At 56.7% G+C, this 14,402-nt stretch overlaps 1 protein-coding gene across 1 annotated transcript; it reads right to left on the reverse strand.

Annotated features, from left to right (window-relative positions):
* Positions 1-1,076: 1,076 nt before the first annotated feature.
* EPHA2 (EPH receptor A2) lies at positions 1,077-13,372 on the reverse strand. Its single transcript, XM_063176797.1, has 17 exons — positions 13,272-13,372; positions 10,534-10,601; positions 9,267-9,930; positions 8,110-8,265; positions 7,683-8,015; positions 7,445-7,569; positions 6,915-7,074; positions 6,416-6,515; positions 6,249-6,304; positions 6,045-6,170; positions 5,780-5,962; positions 5,167-5,228; positions 4,849-5,058; positions 4,332-4,481; positions 3,918-4,111; positions 2,777-2,932; positions 1,077-1,730 (listed from the first exon to the last, which is right to left on the reverse strand). The coding sequence occupies exons 1-17, from the start codon at positions 13,339-13,341 to the stop codon at positions 1,625-1,627; spliced, it is 2,919 nt and encodes a 972-aa protein (XP_063032867.1). The 5' UTR covers positions 13,342-13,372; the 3' UTR covers positions 1,077-1,624.
* Between the last annotated feature and the right edge of the window lie 1,030 nt (positions 13,373-14,402).

Here is a 14,402-nt window from a genome sequence, read left to right on the forward strand (position 1 = left end):
CGCTAACGAAGCCGTAATTAAGCCTGAGGGGTTAATTAGGCGTGGCGGGGCAGGTTGGGCAGGGCGGGCATGCCCGGGCCCGGCGCAGGACGGGTGAAGCGGGGTCAGCGCCAGGGAGACACCCCAAAAGTGGGGCAGGAGCTGGGCTGGGCTCCGGGCTGGGCACACGGGAGACCGGGGGGTGCCAGAACCAGCACGGGGTGTCCCCGCGATCCAGCCCAGCCCGGGGTGTCCCCCCCCTTTCCCGGGGTGTCCCCCCTATCCAGCCCCTCCCAGGCACCTCCGGACTTTGAGCCGCGATCGCGGCCGGGGCTGAGCCCGACGGACTCACGACACCCATAGGACAAAGTCCCCCCGAAGGGGGTGAAAATCCCCCAAACCCGCGGCTTTCGCAGCGCGATGTTGGTCCACCCTCACCTCCCACCCATCCCTTATTATGGTTTAGGGCAGAAAAAAATGTCAAACCCCTTTTTTTTTTTCCGGCGTTTTCCTACCCAGTCATTTGCAGGCTCCGGGCAGCCGGCGCGGCCGGGCTTTGGCTTCGGGGAGCGGCGGGGGATGAAAAGGCCAAAATTCCTCCTGGGTTTTGCTGGGGAAAGGGGCCCTGGATGGGAAACGCTCCCGGAGCCCTGTGAAACCCCTTAAAATCCCTGAGAACCCCCTAAAAACCCTCTTTAACTCATTTAAACCTCCTTAAAAATCCTCTTTAACCCATTTAAACCCCCATTAAAACCCCTAAACCCTCTCACTTTGAAAACCCCCCTAACAATCCCTAAATAAACCCCTTAAAAAACATTAAGCCTCCCTAAAAATAACTTAAAACCCCTTTAAAGCCCCCAACCCCCCCCGATAACTCCTTAAAATGCCTAAAAACTCCCAAAACTTCAAACCTCCTTAACTCCCCCTTAATGCACCCCAAAACCTTTAAAAATCCTTAAAACACCTTAAGAAAACCCTTTAAAACCCTCTTACAATCCCCTTTAAATGCCCTTAAACTCCCTAAAATCTAGGGAGAACCCCCTCTCTTTGTCCCCCAAATTCCCTCATTCTCTGTGAACCAGTGGGAAAACACAATATTCTAGAAAACCAAAAAGCACATATTTTTATTCAAAACCCCACAAAAATCCCCATAAATCTATGAAAAAAGGGGGGCGGGGGGAAGCATCTGAGCTGGGTTTTTAAAATTTCCCCCTTTTTTCTCTCCCAAACCCGACACAACCTTTAATTCCTCACAATAAATATACAAAAATAGAATAAATTAGGTTAAAAAATACAAGGCAACACTGGCAGATCAGCAATAAAGGGCAAACAAATACACCCAAAAACCTGGTGGGAGAGGAATAAATAGGGAGAAAAAAAGCAAAAATAAATCAGTTTTGGGACTGAGCCCTTTTTTTCTTGAAATGTGGGGGGAAAATAAGAAAAAAAATCCTTCCCCCAGTTCCAAACAAGCTTGAAATTCCATTTTTTTTAGGGGGGAGGGAAGGGGCAGCACCCATTTCATCCCCAGGCGCGGGGACAAGATCAATAACACTATAAAAAAAAAACCTTAATAATTACAGAAATAATAAATAAACCCCTCGGGGAGGAGGGGGGGTCAATGTGGAGTTTTGGGGGTGGGGGGTCAGCCTGGGGCCCCCCCAGCCCCTGCCTGCTCCTGCAGCCCCAGCAGGCTGTAGGCAATGCGCTTCTGGTGGCCCGGCAGCCGCACCCCGATCCGCTTGATGTCCCTGGGAAGGGGAACGGGAGAACACGGAGTGAGGAATGGGGTCAGGAATGGGGAATGGGGCTGGAGACACCACGGACACAGCCCGGGATTGGGGGGAGCCAGGAGCAGCATCCTTGGGAGGGTGGGGATGGATGGGGGATGGACATGGCTCATCCCCAGGGATGGATGGATGGATGGATGGATGGACGGACATGGCTCATCTCAAGGGATGGATGGATGGATGGACATGGCTCATCTCAAGGGATGGATAGATGGATGGATGAGGGGGTGGACACAGCTCATCAGGGTGGACACGGATGGATGGATGGATGGATGGATATAGCTAACTCCAAGGGATGGATGGACATGGCTCATCCCAAGGGATGGACAGATAGACATGGCTTATTCTGGGGGATGGATGGATATGGCTCATCTCGATGGGTGGATGGACATAGCCAAGGCATGGATGGACATGGCTCATGCCAAGGATGGATGGACATAGCTAACCCCAAGGGATGGATGGACATGGCTCATCCCAAGGTGATGGCACGGACATGGCGTATTCTGGGGGATGGATGGATGGATGGATGGATGGATGCATGGATACTGCTCATCCTGAGAGATGGATGGATGGACATAGCTAACTCAAGGGATGGATGGACATGGCTCATCCCAAGGGAAGGATGGATGGATGGATGGATGGATGGAGGGATGGAGGGAATGGAGGCATGGCTTATCCCAGGGATGGACGGATGGATGGACGGACATGACTCATCCCGAGGGATAGACAGATTGACATGGCTCATCCCAAGGAATGGATGGACACAGCTCATCTCAAGGGACAGATACAGCTCATCCTGGCCTCTCCAGCCAAGGAACATCTAATTTTATCCCATCCCTCGGGCCACCAAGGCCACGGAAGTGGTTTCCGTTCCCAGCACATCTCTGTCCCTTGGGAGTCGGTGGCGAGGGGATGGGGACAGTGTGGGGACACATCCTTGGGACAGCAGGGGAGTGGTGTGGGGACAGCCTGGGAGTGTCAGGGGACAGCATGGGGACAGGACTCACTCGCTGGTCATCTGCAGGACCTTCTCGATGGTGCTGTAGCCCGAGGCCATGAAGGTCTCGGTGTACTGGGGCATGCGGATGGACTCCAGCCACTCCGGGACCGAGCGGAACGGGACGCCCTCGGAGCCGCTGGTGCTGGGCAGCCGGATGGACACCCTGCGGAAAATGAGGCAAAAATAGAAAAATTCAATAAAAGTGACGCAGAAATTCAAGGCTGGAAAAGCCATGTGAAAACAGAAGGGCGTGGAAGTGATGCAGAAAGGAAATGATGCAAAAAATGATGCAGGAATGGAGGGGTGTAAAAAAATAATGTGAAAATAGGAAGATGCAAAAAACAATGTGAAAATGAGAAGGTGTAAAGAATGACACAGAAAGGTGAGGACACAAAAATATTGCAGAAATTAAACAAAGCAAAAAATTATGCAGGAATGAAAGGGTGACAAATAGAGATGCAAAAGTGGAAGGATGGAAAAATAACACGAGTTGAAAAGATGCAAAAAATAATGTGAAAATGGAAAGATGAGAAATTCTGTGGAAATGGAAAAAGGAAAAAATAATGCCAAAAACTGGAAGGATGCAAAAATAGCACAGAAATTAAATGGTGCAAAAAGTGATGTGAAAGTGGAAGGTTAAATCAATGATGCAGAAATGGAAGGATGTGAAAAATGATATGAAAATGGAAAAACAATGCAGAAATGGGAAGATGCCAAAAAATAAATGCAAAAATGAGATGATGAAATCGTGATGCAGAAAATGAGATGCTGGAGAAAGTGGAAATGTGAAAATGGGGACATACCAAAAAATGATGCAGAAATGCAGATGCCAGAAGCAACAAGGGAGTGCAGAGATGCAAAACTCAACCCAAAACAGCACCATGAGAGTGCAAAAAGTGATATAAGACACAAAGATGTGCAAGAATCAGAGAATCCCAGGCTGGTTTGGTTGGGAGGGACCTTAGAGCCCACCCCATTCCATTCTTGCCATGGGCAGGGACACTTTTCACTATCCCAGGAGTCTCCAAGCCCTGTCCAGCCTGGCCTTGGACACTGCCAGGGATCCAGGGGCAGCCACAGCTGCTCTGGGCAACTTCTCCCCTCCTTCTTCTTGCCTCCCACCCCATCCTGGCACTCTCTACACTCACCGGGGGTCGAAATCTGCCAGTGCCTTGAGGGAGTCGGGGGCGCGGATGAGTTTGTCGAGGATGCTGACGATGTCGGGGAATTTGGGGCGCCGGCAGCGCTCCTGCTGCCAGCACTGCATCATCAGCTGGTAGATGGCTGAGGGACAGTCCAGCGGCGCCGGGAGGCGGAAGCCCTCGTTGATGGCCTTCATCACCTACGAGGAGGAGGATGAGGGTCAGGAATGGTCCACCCACAAAGGTGTTCATTCACAGAATCCCAGAATAGTTTGGGTTGGAATGATTTTAAACTCATCTCATTGCAGCCCGTGCCCTGGGCAGGGACACCTTCCACTGTCCCAGGTTGATCCCAGCCTTGTCCCACCTGGCCTTGAATGTCTCCCAGAACACTGGTGGTGGTGGAGGGTGGGCTCTCACCTCATGGTTGGAGAGCTCCCAGTAGGGCCGCTCGCCGTAGGACATCACCTCCCACATGACGATGCCGTAGCTCCAGACGTCGCTGGCAGAGGTGAACTTGCGGTAGGAGATGGCTTCGGGTGCTGTCCAACGGATCGGGATCTTCCCGCCCTACAGCGACATTGGGGTCAACCCTGCACCCCCAAAAAACCACCCGACCTTGTTCAACCCCCCCAACATGGCCACCATGGTTCACTATCATCCACCTTCTTCAACCACCCCAACATGACCAACCATGATGGACAATGACCCACCTTGTTCAACCACCCCAACATGGCCAGCCACCCCAACATGGCCACCATGACGGGCAATCACCCACCTTGGACAACCACCCCAACATGGCCAACCACCCCAACACGACCAACCACAATGGATAATCACCCACCTTGGACAACCACCCCAACACAACCAACCACCCCCTCACCTTGGCCATCCAGCCACCCCTCCCTGGCCACCACCCCGCTGCAGTGACACTCACGCTGGTGGTGTAGGTGGCTTCAGGGTCATCTTCCAGCACCCTCGAGAGCCCGAAATCGGACACTTTGCACACCAGGTTGCTGTTCACCAGGATGTTCCTGGCAGCCAGGTCCCGATGGACGTAATTCATGTTGGCCAAGTACTTCATGCCGGCGGCGATGCCCCTCAACATCCCCACCAGCTGGATGATGCCAAATTCACCTTCTTTTTCCTGGGAAAAGGGGAGAATCCAGCCTGGAATCCACCTGTTGTCCCACCTCCCTTGATGGGTGTTGGAGGTTCCACCACCCTGTGGTTGTTGCCACCACGTGTCACCTACCCTCAAGAATTTATCCAGTGCCCCGTTCTCCATGTACTCTGTGATGATCATGAAGGGCTTGTCTGTACAAAAGAAAGACCTCAAAATAGGTAAAAACACCAAAAATATCCCTCCAAGCCCTCAAAAAGTCACCACCCTAAAATCTCTAAACCTCCCACAAGTCCTCCCAAAATCCTTAAACCTCCAAATGCCCAATGCCCCTCAAAAAAACCCCAACCCCTCAAAAATTACAAAAAAACCCAAACCCTACCAATTCTCCCCAAAAACTCCAGACCCCCAACTCCCCAAAAAGTCACCTCCATTAAACATTCCCAAAACAACAGTAAAGTTTCAAACCCCTTACAGACCCCAATAAACCCCAATAGCCAAAACCCCACAATAACTCCCCCAGCTCCTCCAAAAATCCCCTAAGCTCCCCATAAAACCTCCCAAATAAACCTGAATTTCTTCCCCAGAAAAATCCCCAACCTCATCCCTCAAAAAGACACAAGTCCCCCAAATTCCTCTTTGCACCGTTGCTCAAAGCACCTTATTTTTATAACTCTTTTTTGGGGTGTTTTGCTGGGAAATTGGGGTGTTTTTTTTGTGGGGACAGGACACAGAGGACACTCACACTTGGAGACAACGCCCTCGAGGCGGATGATGTTGTGGTGGCAGAACTGTCCCATGATGGTGGCCTCGCTCAGGAAGTCCACGCGCTGCTTCTCCGTGTACCCCACCTTCAATGTCTTGATGGCCACTGGCACCTCCTTCCTGCCACGCTTCAGGGTACCCTTGTACACCTCCCCAAATTCACCTGCTCCAAAAAACATGGGCACCTTTAGCCCCCCTGTCCCACCCTGATTTTGGGGTGTCTCTGGGGGGACAAAGCCACGCACCAGCACCGATGACCTTCTGGCGGGTGATGAAGGATGGAGGGATCTCGGTGGTGAACTTGAGCATGGCTTGGTTGGGGTCTTCGTAAGTGTGGGGGTCAACGTAGGTCTTGAGGGGCTTCAGCTGGTCTGGAGGTGTCAAGGAGAAGGTCAGCACCCCTGTCACCTCCTACTCATCCCTGTTGTCCCCACTGTCCCATGGCTCACCTGACTTGGAGAAGTAGACATCCTCAGCAGATTGGCGTGGCCGTGACCTCTTCCTCCTGCAGAAAAGCAGCATTTTATCCCAAAAGATCATCCCCCGGCCATATTTGGTGGTGGGACAACAACATTTTGGGGTTTTTGGGAGGTTTTAGGAGGGTTTGTCCCCTTACCGCCGGAGGATGAAGAGGAGAGTGACCAAGAGGAAGACGACAAAGACAACACCAGCGATGCTGCCAGCGATGACAGTGGCTGATGCCATGGCCTCAGAACCTGTGGGGACCATCCAGGTGAGACCTACACCCCCTGGAGCACCAACATCTCACACCTGACACCCCCTGGAGCCCCCACCGCCCACTCCTGACATCCCACGGAGTCCCTAACCCGCACTCCTGACACCCCCTGGAGCACCAACACCCCACTCCTGACACCCCCTGGAGCACCAACACCCCACTCCTGACACCCCCTGGAGCACCAACACCCCACTCCTGACACCCCCTGGAGCACCAACACCCCACTCCTGACACCCCCTGGAGCACCAACACCCCACTCCTGACACCCCCTGGAGCACCCACCCCACACCCCTGACACCCCCTGGAGCACCAACACCCCACTCCTGACACCCCCTGGAGCCCCCACCCCGCACCCCTGACACCCCCAGCCCCTCCTCACCCTCAGGCAGGGTCTCGAACTCGTGCTGGGGGCTGAAGGCCCCGTGGCCATCAGCAGTGAGGGCCTGGACCCGAACCACGTAGGCAGTGCCTGGGGACAGCTTGGGCAGGGTGACAGAGGTGCCCTCGCAGCGCAGCACTGAGTAGCTGTTCTCATCCACCTGGGGACACGGCAGGGTGACATTAGGGTGACACGCAGGGAGGGGTGGCACGGGTGGGGCAAAGATGACATGATGTGGGGACGTGACATGGATGGGGCAGGGATGGAGGTGACATGGATACAGGGATGAACATGGGAGGGACACAGATGGAAGCAAGGATAGAGGTGATGTGGATGGAGGGATGACATGGATGGAGCAGGGATGGAGGTGACAGGGATGGGGACAAGGATGGAAGGTGGTGTGGATGGGGTGCTGATGTGGCTCAGGGCAAGGATGGAGGGATGACATGGATGGAGATTGCATCGACAGAGCTGACACAGCTGGGGGCAAGGATGGAGGTGACACAGATGGAGGTGTCAGGCTGTGTCACCTTCTTGCTGTAGGTGACCTCGTACTTCCAGACCCGACTCTGCTGCCGCAGTGGCACCGTCCAGGACAGGACCAGGCTGGTGGCCGTCCGTCCATCCAGGCTCACCGATGTCACCCGGGGAGGCTCTGTTGTGGGGACACAAAGGGACGTCACTGAGGTGTTCCCATGGGGGACAGGGACACCACAGATGTGTCCCCACTATGGAGCGAAGGCGTGGGAGCTGCCGGTGTCCCCTCACCTGTCTGGTTGACACTGATGGTGGCGCTGGCCACGCTGCGCTGGTGGCTGGAGGGGGACACCCCGTTGCGGGCCTCCACGGTGAAGGTGTAGTTGACGTGTGGCTCCAGGTCGGTGACAGTGACCTCCGTCCCCGTGAGCCCCTGGGGGGGCTGTGAGAAGCGGACCCCCCCGTCGCAGGGCCGGCACTCGCCGCTCTCGGGCCAGCACTGCTCGCAGGTGACGCTGTAGGTGACGTCCTCGCGGCCACCGGGGTCGGCCGGGGGGGCCCAGCGCAGCTGCACCGCGGCCCCCAACCCCAGGGCTGTGACAGCCTGTGGGGGTGAGGGGGGACCTGCAGGGGCACAGGGCGGGGTCAGGGGACAGGGTGGTTCTGTGTCACCTCAGTGAGGTGACATCACAGTGTCCTCTCTAAAGAGGTGACTTACGGGTGCAGGGATGCTCCGGGGGATCCTCAGGGGCCCGGAAAAATCCGTCCTCACATGGGCAGGTGGCGGCAGCAGCCGGGGCAGGCAGGGTGTTGGGGGGACAGGGCTGGCAGCCCCCCGAGGACACCGCGGCCTTGAAGGTGCCAGGGGGACAAGCTGGGGGGGGACACACAAGGTGACACTGGTGAGATCCCAAATCCTGCTCCCCATCCAGGGGATCAGCACATGGCAGGTGGGGGGGGAAGCACCCCCACAAGCACCCAGAGAGGAGTTATAGGGAGTTTGCCACATTTTGCAGCTTCTTTATTATTGGGGAGCCCCCCCAAAACCACCCCTGTCCTGGCTGAGCCCTGCTGCACTCACTGCATTAGTGGTGGTGCAGGGGAATGATCCAGGATGGGGAATTTTAGGGTATTTAATCTTATTTTGCAGCTGCTACTTTATTTACTTTTTGCTACTTTGCATTGCTACTTTGGAGTAGCAATTGAACAATGCTTTGTATTGCTACTGTAAAGTATTATTACTTTATTTTTCTTTATTATTACTACTGGGATCCCCCCAGCCCACCCTTCACCTGTCTGAGCTCTCACTACAGTGGTGATGTTGAAAGGTGAGGATCCAGGGCTGGGAATTTTGGAGACAAAACCTCATTTCTCCAACCCTGAATCTGGAATTTTTCAGGCATTTCACCTCATTTTTGCAATCACTGCCCCACCTATCGCTTTAGTTTAAGATTTTCTAAGCCTTCTAATGTTAACATTCTTGTAGCGAGCTTTCTCACACACTTTCTGTAAATAACTCATTGTTTTGCATTCTTTTATGAAAAAAGAGAAAGTCAATAGACTGTTAGTGGAGGATGGCACTGTCACCCTCCAATCCGCTGTCACTCTTAGAAAACTGTCAATGTTGGAGTCAGGAAATAAACTTCCCTTTTTTCTTCACCTTGAAAACAGCAGTGGTTTTTCTTTACCTCAAAACAAGCAGCGCGCTTGTGTTCTTTTGTGTCCTATCGTGACACCCCACCCCTCTCTCAGCTAAGCCCTTCCACAATCCACTCAAGGCTAAGGATTGGGAATTTTGGGGCCAATCCTCTTCCCTCCCAGGCACACACCAAGCTGTCCCATCCTTACCATCCCTCAGCTTAGCCCAGTCCCTACCTTGGCAGGTGTCTCCCAGGCTCTGGAAGCCGGCCCGGCACAGGCACTCCCCGATGGGCACGAGCCACTCGCCGTCGGCGTTGCAGTGCAGGGCGGGCGCCTGCTCGGCCACGGCCTCGGCCACGCACGAGCCCCGCACCTCGGCCAAGGTCTGCGAGTCGGCGCCGGCCACGGTCTCCGGGAACCGCGCCATGCCCCGCACCACGGCCGGGCAGCGCTTGTAGTACACGCGCACGGAGAGCAGCGCCACGCAGGCGCCCAGGTCCTGGAAGGCCAGGTAGAAACCCTTCCTGCGCAGCGGCCCCACCGAGCGCACCTCCACGTTGAGCTTCACGTTGCGGGCGGCGAAATCCTCCTGCACGGTGATCTCGTCCGGGGCGATGGTGTCGATCTTCTTGAACTGGCGCTTCTGGAAGTTGGTGCCGTAATCCACGTCGGACTCGGCGTAGTAGAGGTTGAAGGTCTCCTTGCAGGAGCCGCCGCCGGCCGTGGGGAAGCTGTTGCAGTCGCGCACGGTGAACTGCAGCTCGATGAAGATGCGCTGGGCCACGCCGCGGTAGATCCAGTTGGTGCGGAGCCAGTTCTCCTGCTCGCCCTCCAGGACGTTGCACACGGAGTACATGTAGATCAGGGAGTCGTTGAGGACGTTCTGCAGCTGGTCCCACTGTCCCCAGAGACAGAAATGGGGCTATGGAGGGGAACTGAGGCACTGTCCCCAAGGATGGGTTTGTCCCCGTCTTGTTCCCCCTGTCCCCATCCCCATGGAGGTCCCCAGACACGTCCCAGAGGTGTCCAACCCCATGGGTGTTCTCACGTCCATCCCCATGGGTGTTCCTGTTCCCATGGAGGGCTGCAGCCCAGTTCCAGTGGAGTCTCCAACCCCATAGATGTCCCCATGTCCATCCCCATGGGTGTTCCTGGTCCCATGGAGGGCGACAGCCCAATTCCAGTGGAGGTCTCCAACCCACAGGTGTCCCTGTCCCTATGCCCATGGAGATCCTCATGACCAAGGGATGTTCCTATGGAGGTCCCTCTCTACAGATGCTCCTGTCCCCATTCCCATTAATGCCCCCAGGCCCATCCCCGTGGATGTCTCTATTGCCATGGAGGCCCCCATCTGCCACCCCCATGGATGCCCTCATGCCCATTCCTGTGAAGGTCCCCAGGATGTCCTTGTCCCATCCCCATGGAGCTCCCCCATGGCTGTCCCCATTCCCCATCCCAGAGCCGGCCAGCAGGGCCGGATGCCGGATCCATGGGTGCTCACCCCTTTTCCATAGGGATGGGTGAGCCAGCCCAGCTCCCCGTGTGCCTTGGCGAAGTCCAGCAGCACCACTGTGGGAGAGGAGAGAGGACAGGGACGTCAGCAGATGCCACCAGGACCTGCAGGTGCCACCAATACACCCCTCTGGCCCTTGGATGTTGGTCCCCCAGGACCCACAGACAACCCCACAGAAGTCCCCAGGATGTGCAAACACTCCTGGGATCCACAGATGTCCCCAAAATTCATGGATGTCCTGGGCACCCACAGATATCCCTGGGGCCTGTGGATGCCATCAGGACCCACAGACATCCCACCAGGATCCCTGGATGTCCTGGGCACTCACAGACATCCCTGGAACCCACAGATGCCAGCCAGGAGGTTCCATGGATGTCCTCAAGACTCCTGGATACCCCCAGGACCCACGGATCCACCCCATTTCCACAGACGTCCCCAAGAGCCACAGATGTCCCCAGGACCTCCAAACAGTCCCGGTCCCCACAGGTGTCCCCTGGACCCACGGACGCCCGTTCCCGGCAGATTTCGGGGGACGAAGCCCCCCGGGGCCGCCCGCAGAGGCGGGGAAGCCGCGGGGCCCGGCGGGACCTGCCCTGGCACGCCGAGGGCGGCGGCCGGATCCAGCGCCGGGAGAGGAAGAGGAGGAAGAGGAGGCCGGGGAGGGAGCGGGGCCCCCCGGTGAATCACCCCCCAGGAATGTGCCCGGACGCCCGGGTTCAGCGGGAGATGGGTCCGGCGGGACGGGGCCATTTCGGGACGGATGTGCCCCCCCAGCTGCCACGGGCTGAGCACGGACGGGCTCGGGAGGGTCAGGCCTGGGGGGTGGGGGGACCCCAAGAGCTGCCGGGGGGGACGCGGGTGGCTGCAGCGCCCCCCCCGCGCCGTGCCCGGGCTCAGGAAGGATGCCGGGGCGGATATCCCGGTTTTCCTGAGGCTGGAAATCCCCCCCGCGAGCCTCCGGAGAGCGGAAAGCTGCCGGAGCCAGGGCCGGAGCGGGCGGGGGTTCCCCGCCGGTGCCCCCAGGGTGGCTCCGGGGACGGTCCCGGGGCCGGGGCTGCTCCAGGGACAGCGCCGGGGCCGCAGCCCCGTCCCGGGAGTCACCTGTACCCACCGCCACCATCATCATCATCATCATCAAATTCTCCGTCGCCTTCGTCACCCGGCCACGGCCGCCCGCACCTCCAGTGCCACCAACTCTGTCGCCACCGTCAGCGCCACCCCCGTCCCATTCCCAATCCCATTCCGGCTGCATCCTTGTCCCTGTCCCCTGCCCTGCCCTAACCTCGTTCCCATCCCAATCTTTGTCTGAATCCGAATTAAATTCCCACAGTGAACCCCAATCCCATCCCCTTCACTCCCATTCCAATCCCATCCCAATCTCACCCTTAACAAGAATCCCAATCCCAAAATTATTCCCAACCCATCCCCTCCCCATCCTCATCCCCTCCTCAATCTCGATCTGAACCCCAGTCATAATCCCAAAACTGATCCCATCCCAGTCCCAATCCTGCTCCATTCTCTCCTCTTTAACCTCCTCCCAACCTCAGCTCACCCCAAATCCCCCTGGATCTCACCGAGGGGAACCAATCCCCCCGAAATCCCCAAATCCCACCACTCCCACCACTCTCCCTTTCCCCCCACGCACTTTTCAAACCTCAAATCCCAGTATTCCCTCCTGGGAAAGAGCACTTTGGGAACACACCCCAAATCCCACAGCTGCCACTGATCACCCCCTCTGCTGTCCCCCAAAAATCCTCATTTTAGGGTTTTTTACCCCATTTTTAGTTTTCAGGGAGTATTTTCCATGCCAGCCTCTGATTTATTTGCATTTGGGGCTGGATTCTTCCACTTTACCCTCAAAAAATGATGGATTAAAGCCGTCAGGCAGAGTTTATAGAAACTCAATCCTAAAAAAATTCCAGGTATACACAAAAAAAGTGAATTTCCCCCCTTTTTTTTGCCCAACCCTGCCAAACTAAGCCCCAAAATCACCGGGGGAAGGGTTGCGAGGTGGAGGCCGAGACGCTGCTTGTTTTTTCTCAGCAATTTTTTGGGATTTTCCTGACATTGTTTTCCAGCTCTCCGGCCGGATCCTACCCGACCCTGCACCACCCATGGGAAACGCTCCATTTTAAGGTGATTTTCCCCTTTTTTGGGGGGTTTATTTTTTAATCTCCCCCACCTTCACCCCTGTGCCAGCCTCCTTTGGGGGCTCCCGGCAGGACCTGGCCCCGGCGCGTCGGTTGAATGTTCGGCACGGGAAAAGTTGCCCCAAACTCTTGGGTTTTGCCTCATTTTAACTTTTTTCCTCCCCATTTAAATTATTTCTCCTCTATTTTAGTTGTCCCCGCATTTTTGCTGGCCCCTCCCCCGCATTTTTATCTCCCCATACACCTTTTTAACTCCCCCCTCCCTTACTTTAACTTTCTCCCATTAATTCAACTTTTCCCCTTTTCATTTAAACTTCTCCGCCCTCCTTTCAACTTTTCCCTTAATTTTAACCTTCCCCCCCTGCCTCGCCCCAAAGGCGCTCCGGCACCTGCAGATTCCCCACCGCACCCCAAACTGTGCGGGGGAAGGGGGAACCCACATTCCCCTTTACCCTCAGAGCGCTCCCCGACTCCTCAGCTCCCCAAAACCACCCGAATTTACCCCAAAACCACCCCACCCCGCAATAAAGGAGTTTCGGGGTGCTCCCCCCCATAAAAAAAAAGTGTGGGACTCACCTTCCTCGGCGGCCAGGGGGGTGAGGGCGGTGAGGAGGAGGAGGGTGAGGGCCGGGGGGGTGCCCGCCATGGCGGGGCAGTTTTGGGGGGTCCCGGGCGCGCCCCACGAGCGGCGGCCCCGCGGGGACTGCGGGGGGTGTGGGGTGCGGGGCCGCGCGCCCGCTCCTGTTCATTCATGCCCCGCTGACGTCACCGGCCACGCCCGCTCTTAAAGGCGCAGCAGCCGCTCCCAGTACGCACCAGTATGGCACTGGGAGGGCGCGCGCCCCAGGGAGGGACGCGGCTGGGGGGAGGGGAGGGGGCTGTGGGAGCCCCCCCAAGGTGGGGCACGGCCCTGGAGGGGGTTCGGGGGTCCCGCAGCCCCGCGGGGACCCCCCCAAACCCGGTCCTGAAGGGGTGAACGCGCCCCCCCCTCCCGCCCCCCTCCCCTTTCATTCATGAATCGGCGTGGGAAGGGCGGAGGGGCGGCAGCCAATGGCTGCAGGGGGCGGGGCCACGCGGTTACTACCGGCCACGCCCCCCGCCCACCAGTGCGATACTGGGGGGTTTGGGGGGGACCGGTCTGGGGGGGCTGCCCGGGCCCCAAATCCTCAGCACCGCCGTCCTCATGGACCTGCAGCACCCCAAATCCCACAGCACCCCAAATCCCATCACCCACAGCACCCCAAATCCCACAGCACCCCAAATCCCATCACCCACAGCACCCCAAATCCCACAGCACCCTAAATCTTAACATGCACAGCACCCTAAATCCCACAGCACCCCAAATCCCATCACCCACCGCACCCCAAATCCCACAGCACCCTAAATCCTAACATGCACAACACCCCAAATCCCATAGCACCCCAAATCCCATCACCCACAGCACCCCAAATCCCACAGCACCCTAAATCCTAACATGCACAGCACCCTAAATCCCACAGCACCCCAAATCCCATCACCCACGGCACCCTAAATCCGACAGCACCTCAAACCCTGGATCATCCATTGCACCCCAAATCCCACAGTGCCCTAATCCCATCAATTCCAGCACCTCAAATCCCTCAGCAGCCCTGTCGCCATGATCCTGCAGCACCCCAAATCCTGCATTTTCCATAGCACCCCAAGTCCCACAGCACCCCCAACCTCTGC

Source organism: Melospiza melodia, chromosome 26, assembly GCF_035770615.1.
Source record: "Melospiza melodia melodia isolate bMelMel2 chromosome 26, bMelMel2.pri, whole genome shotgun sequence".
Taxonomy (NCBI): domain Eukaryota; kingdom Metazoa; phylum Chordata; class Aves; order Passeriformes; family Passerellidae; genus Melospiza; species Melospiza melodia.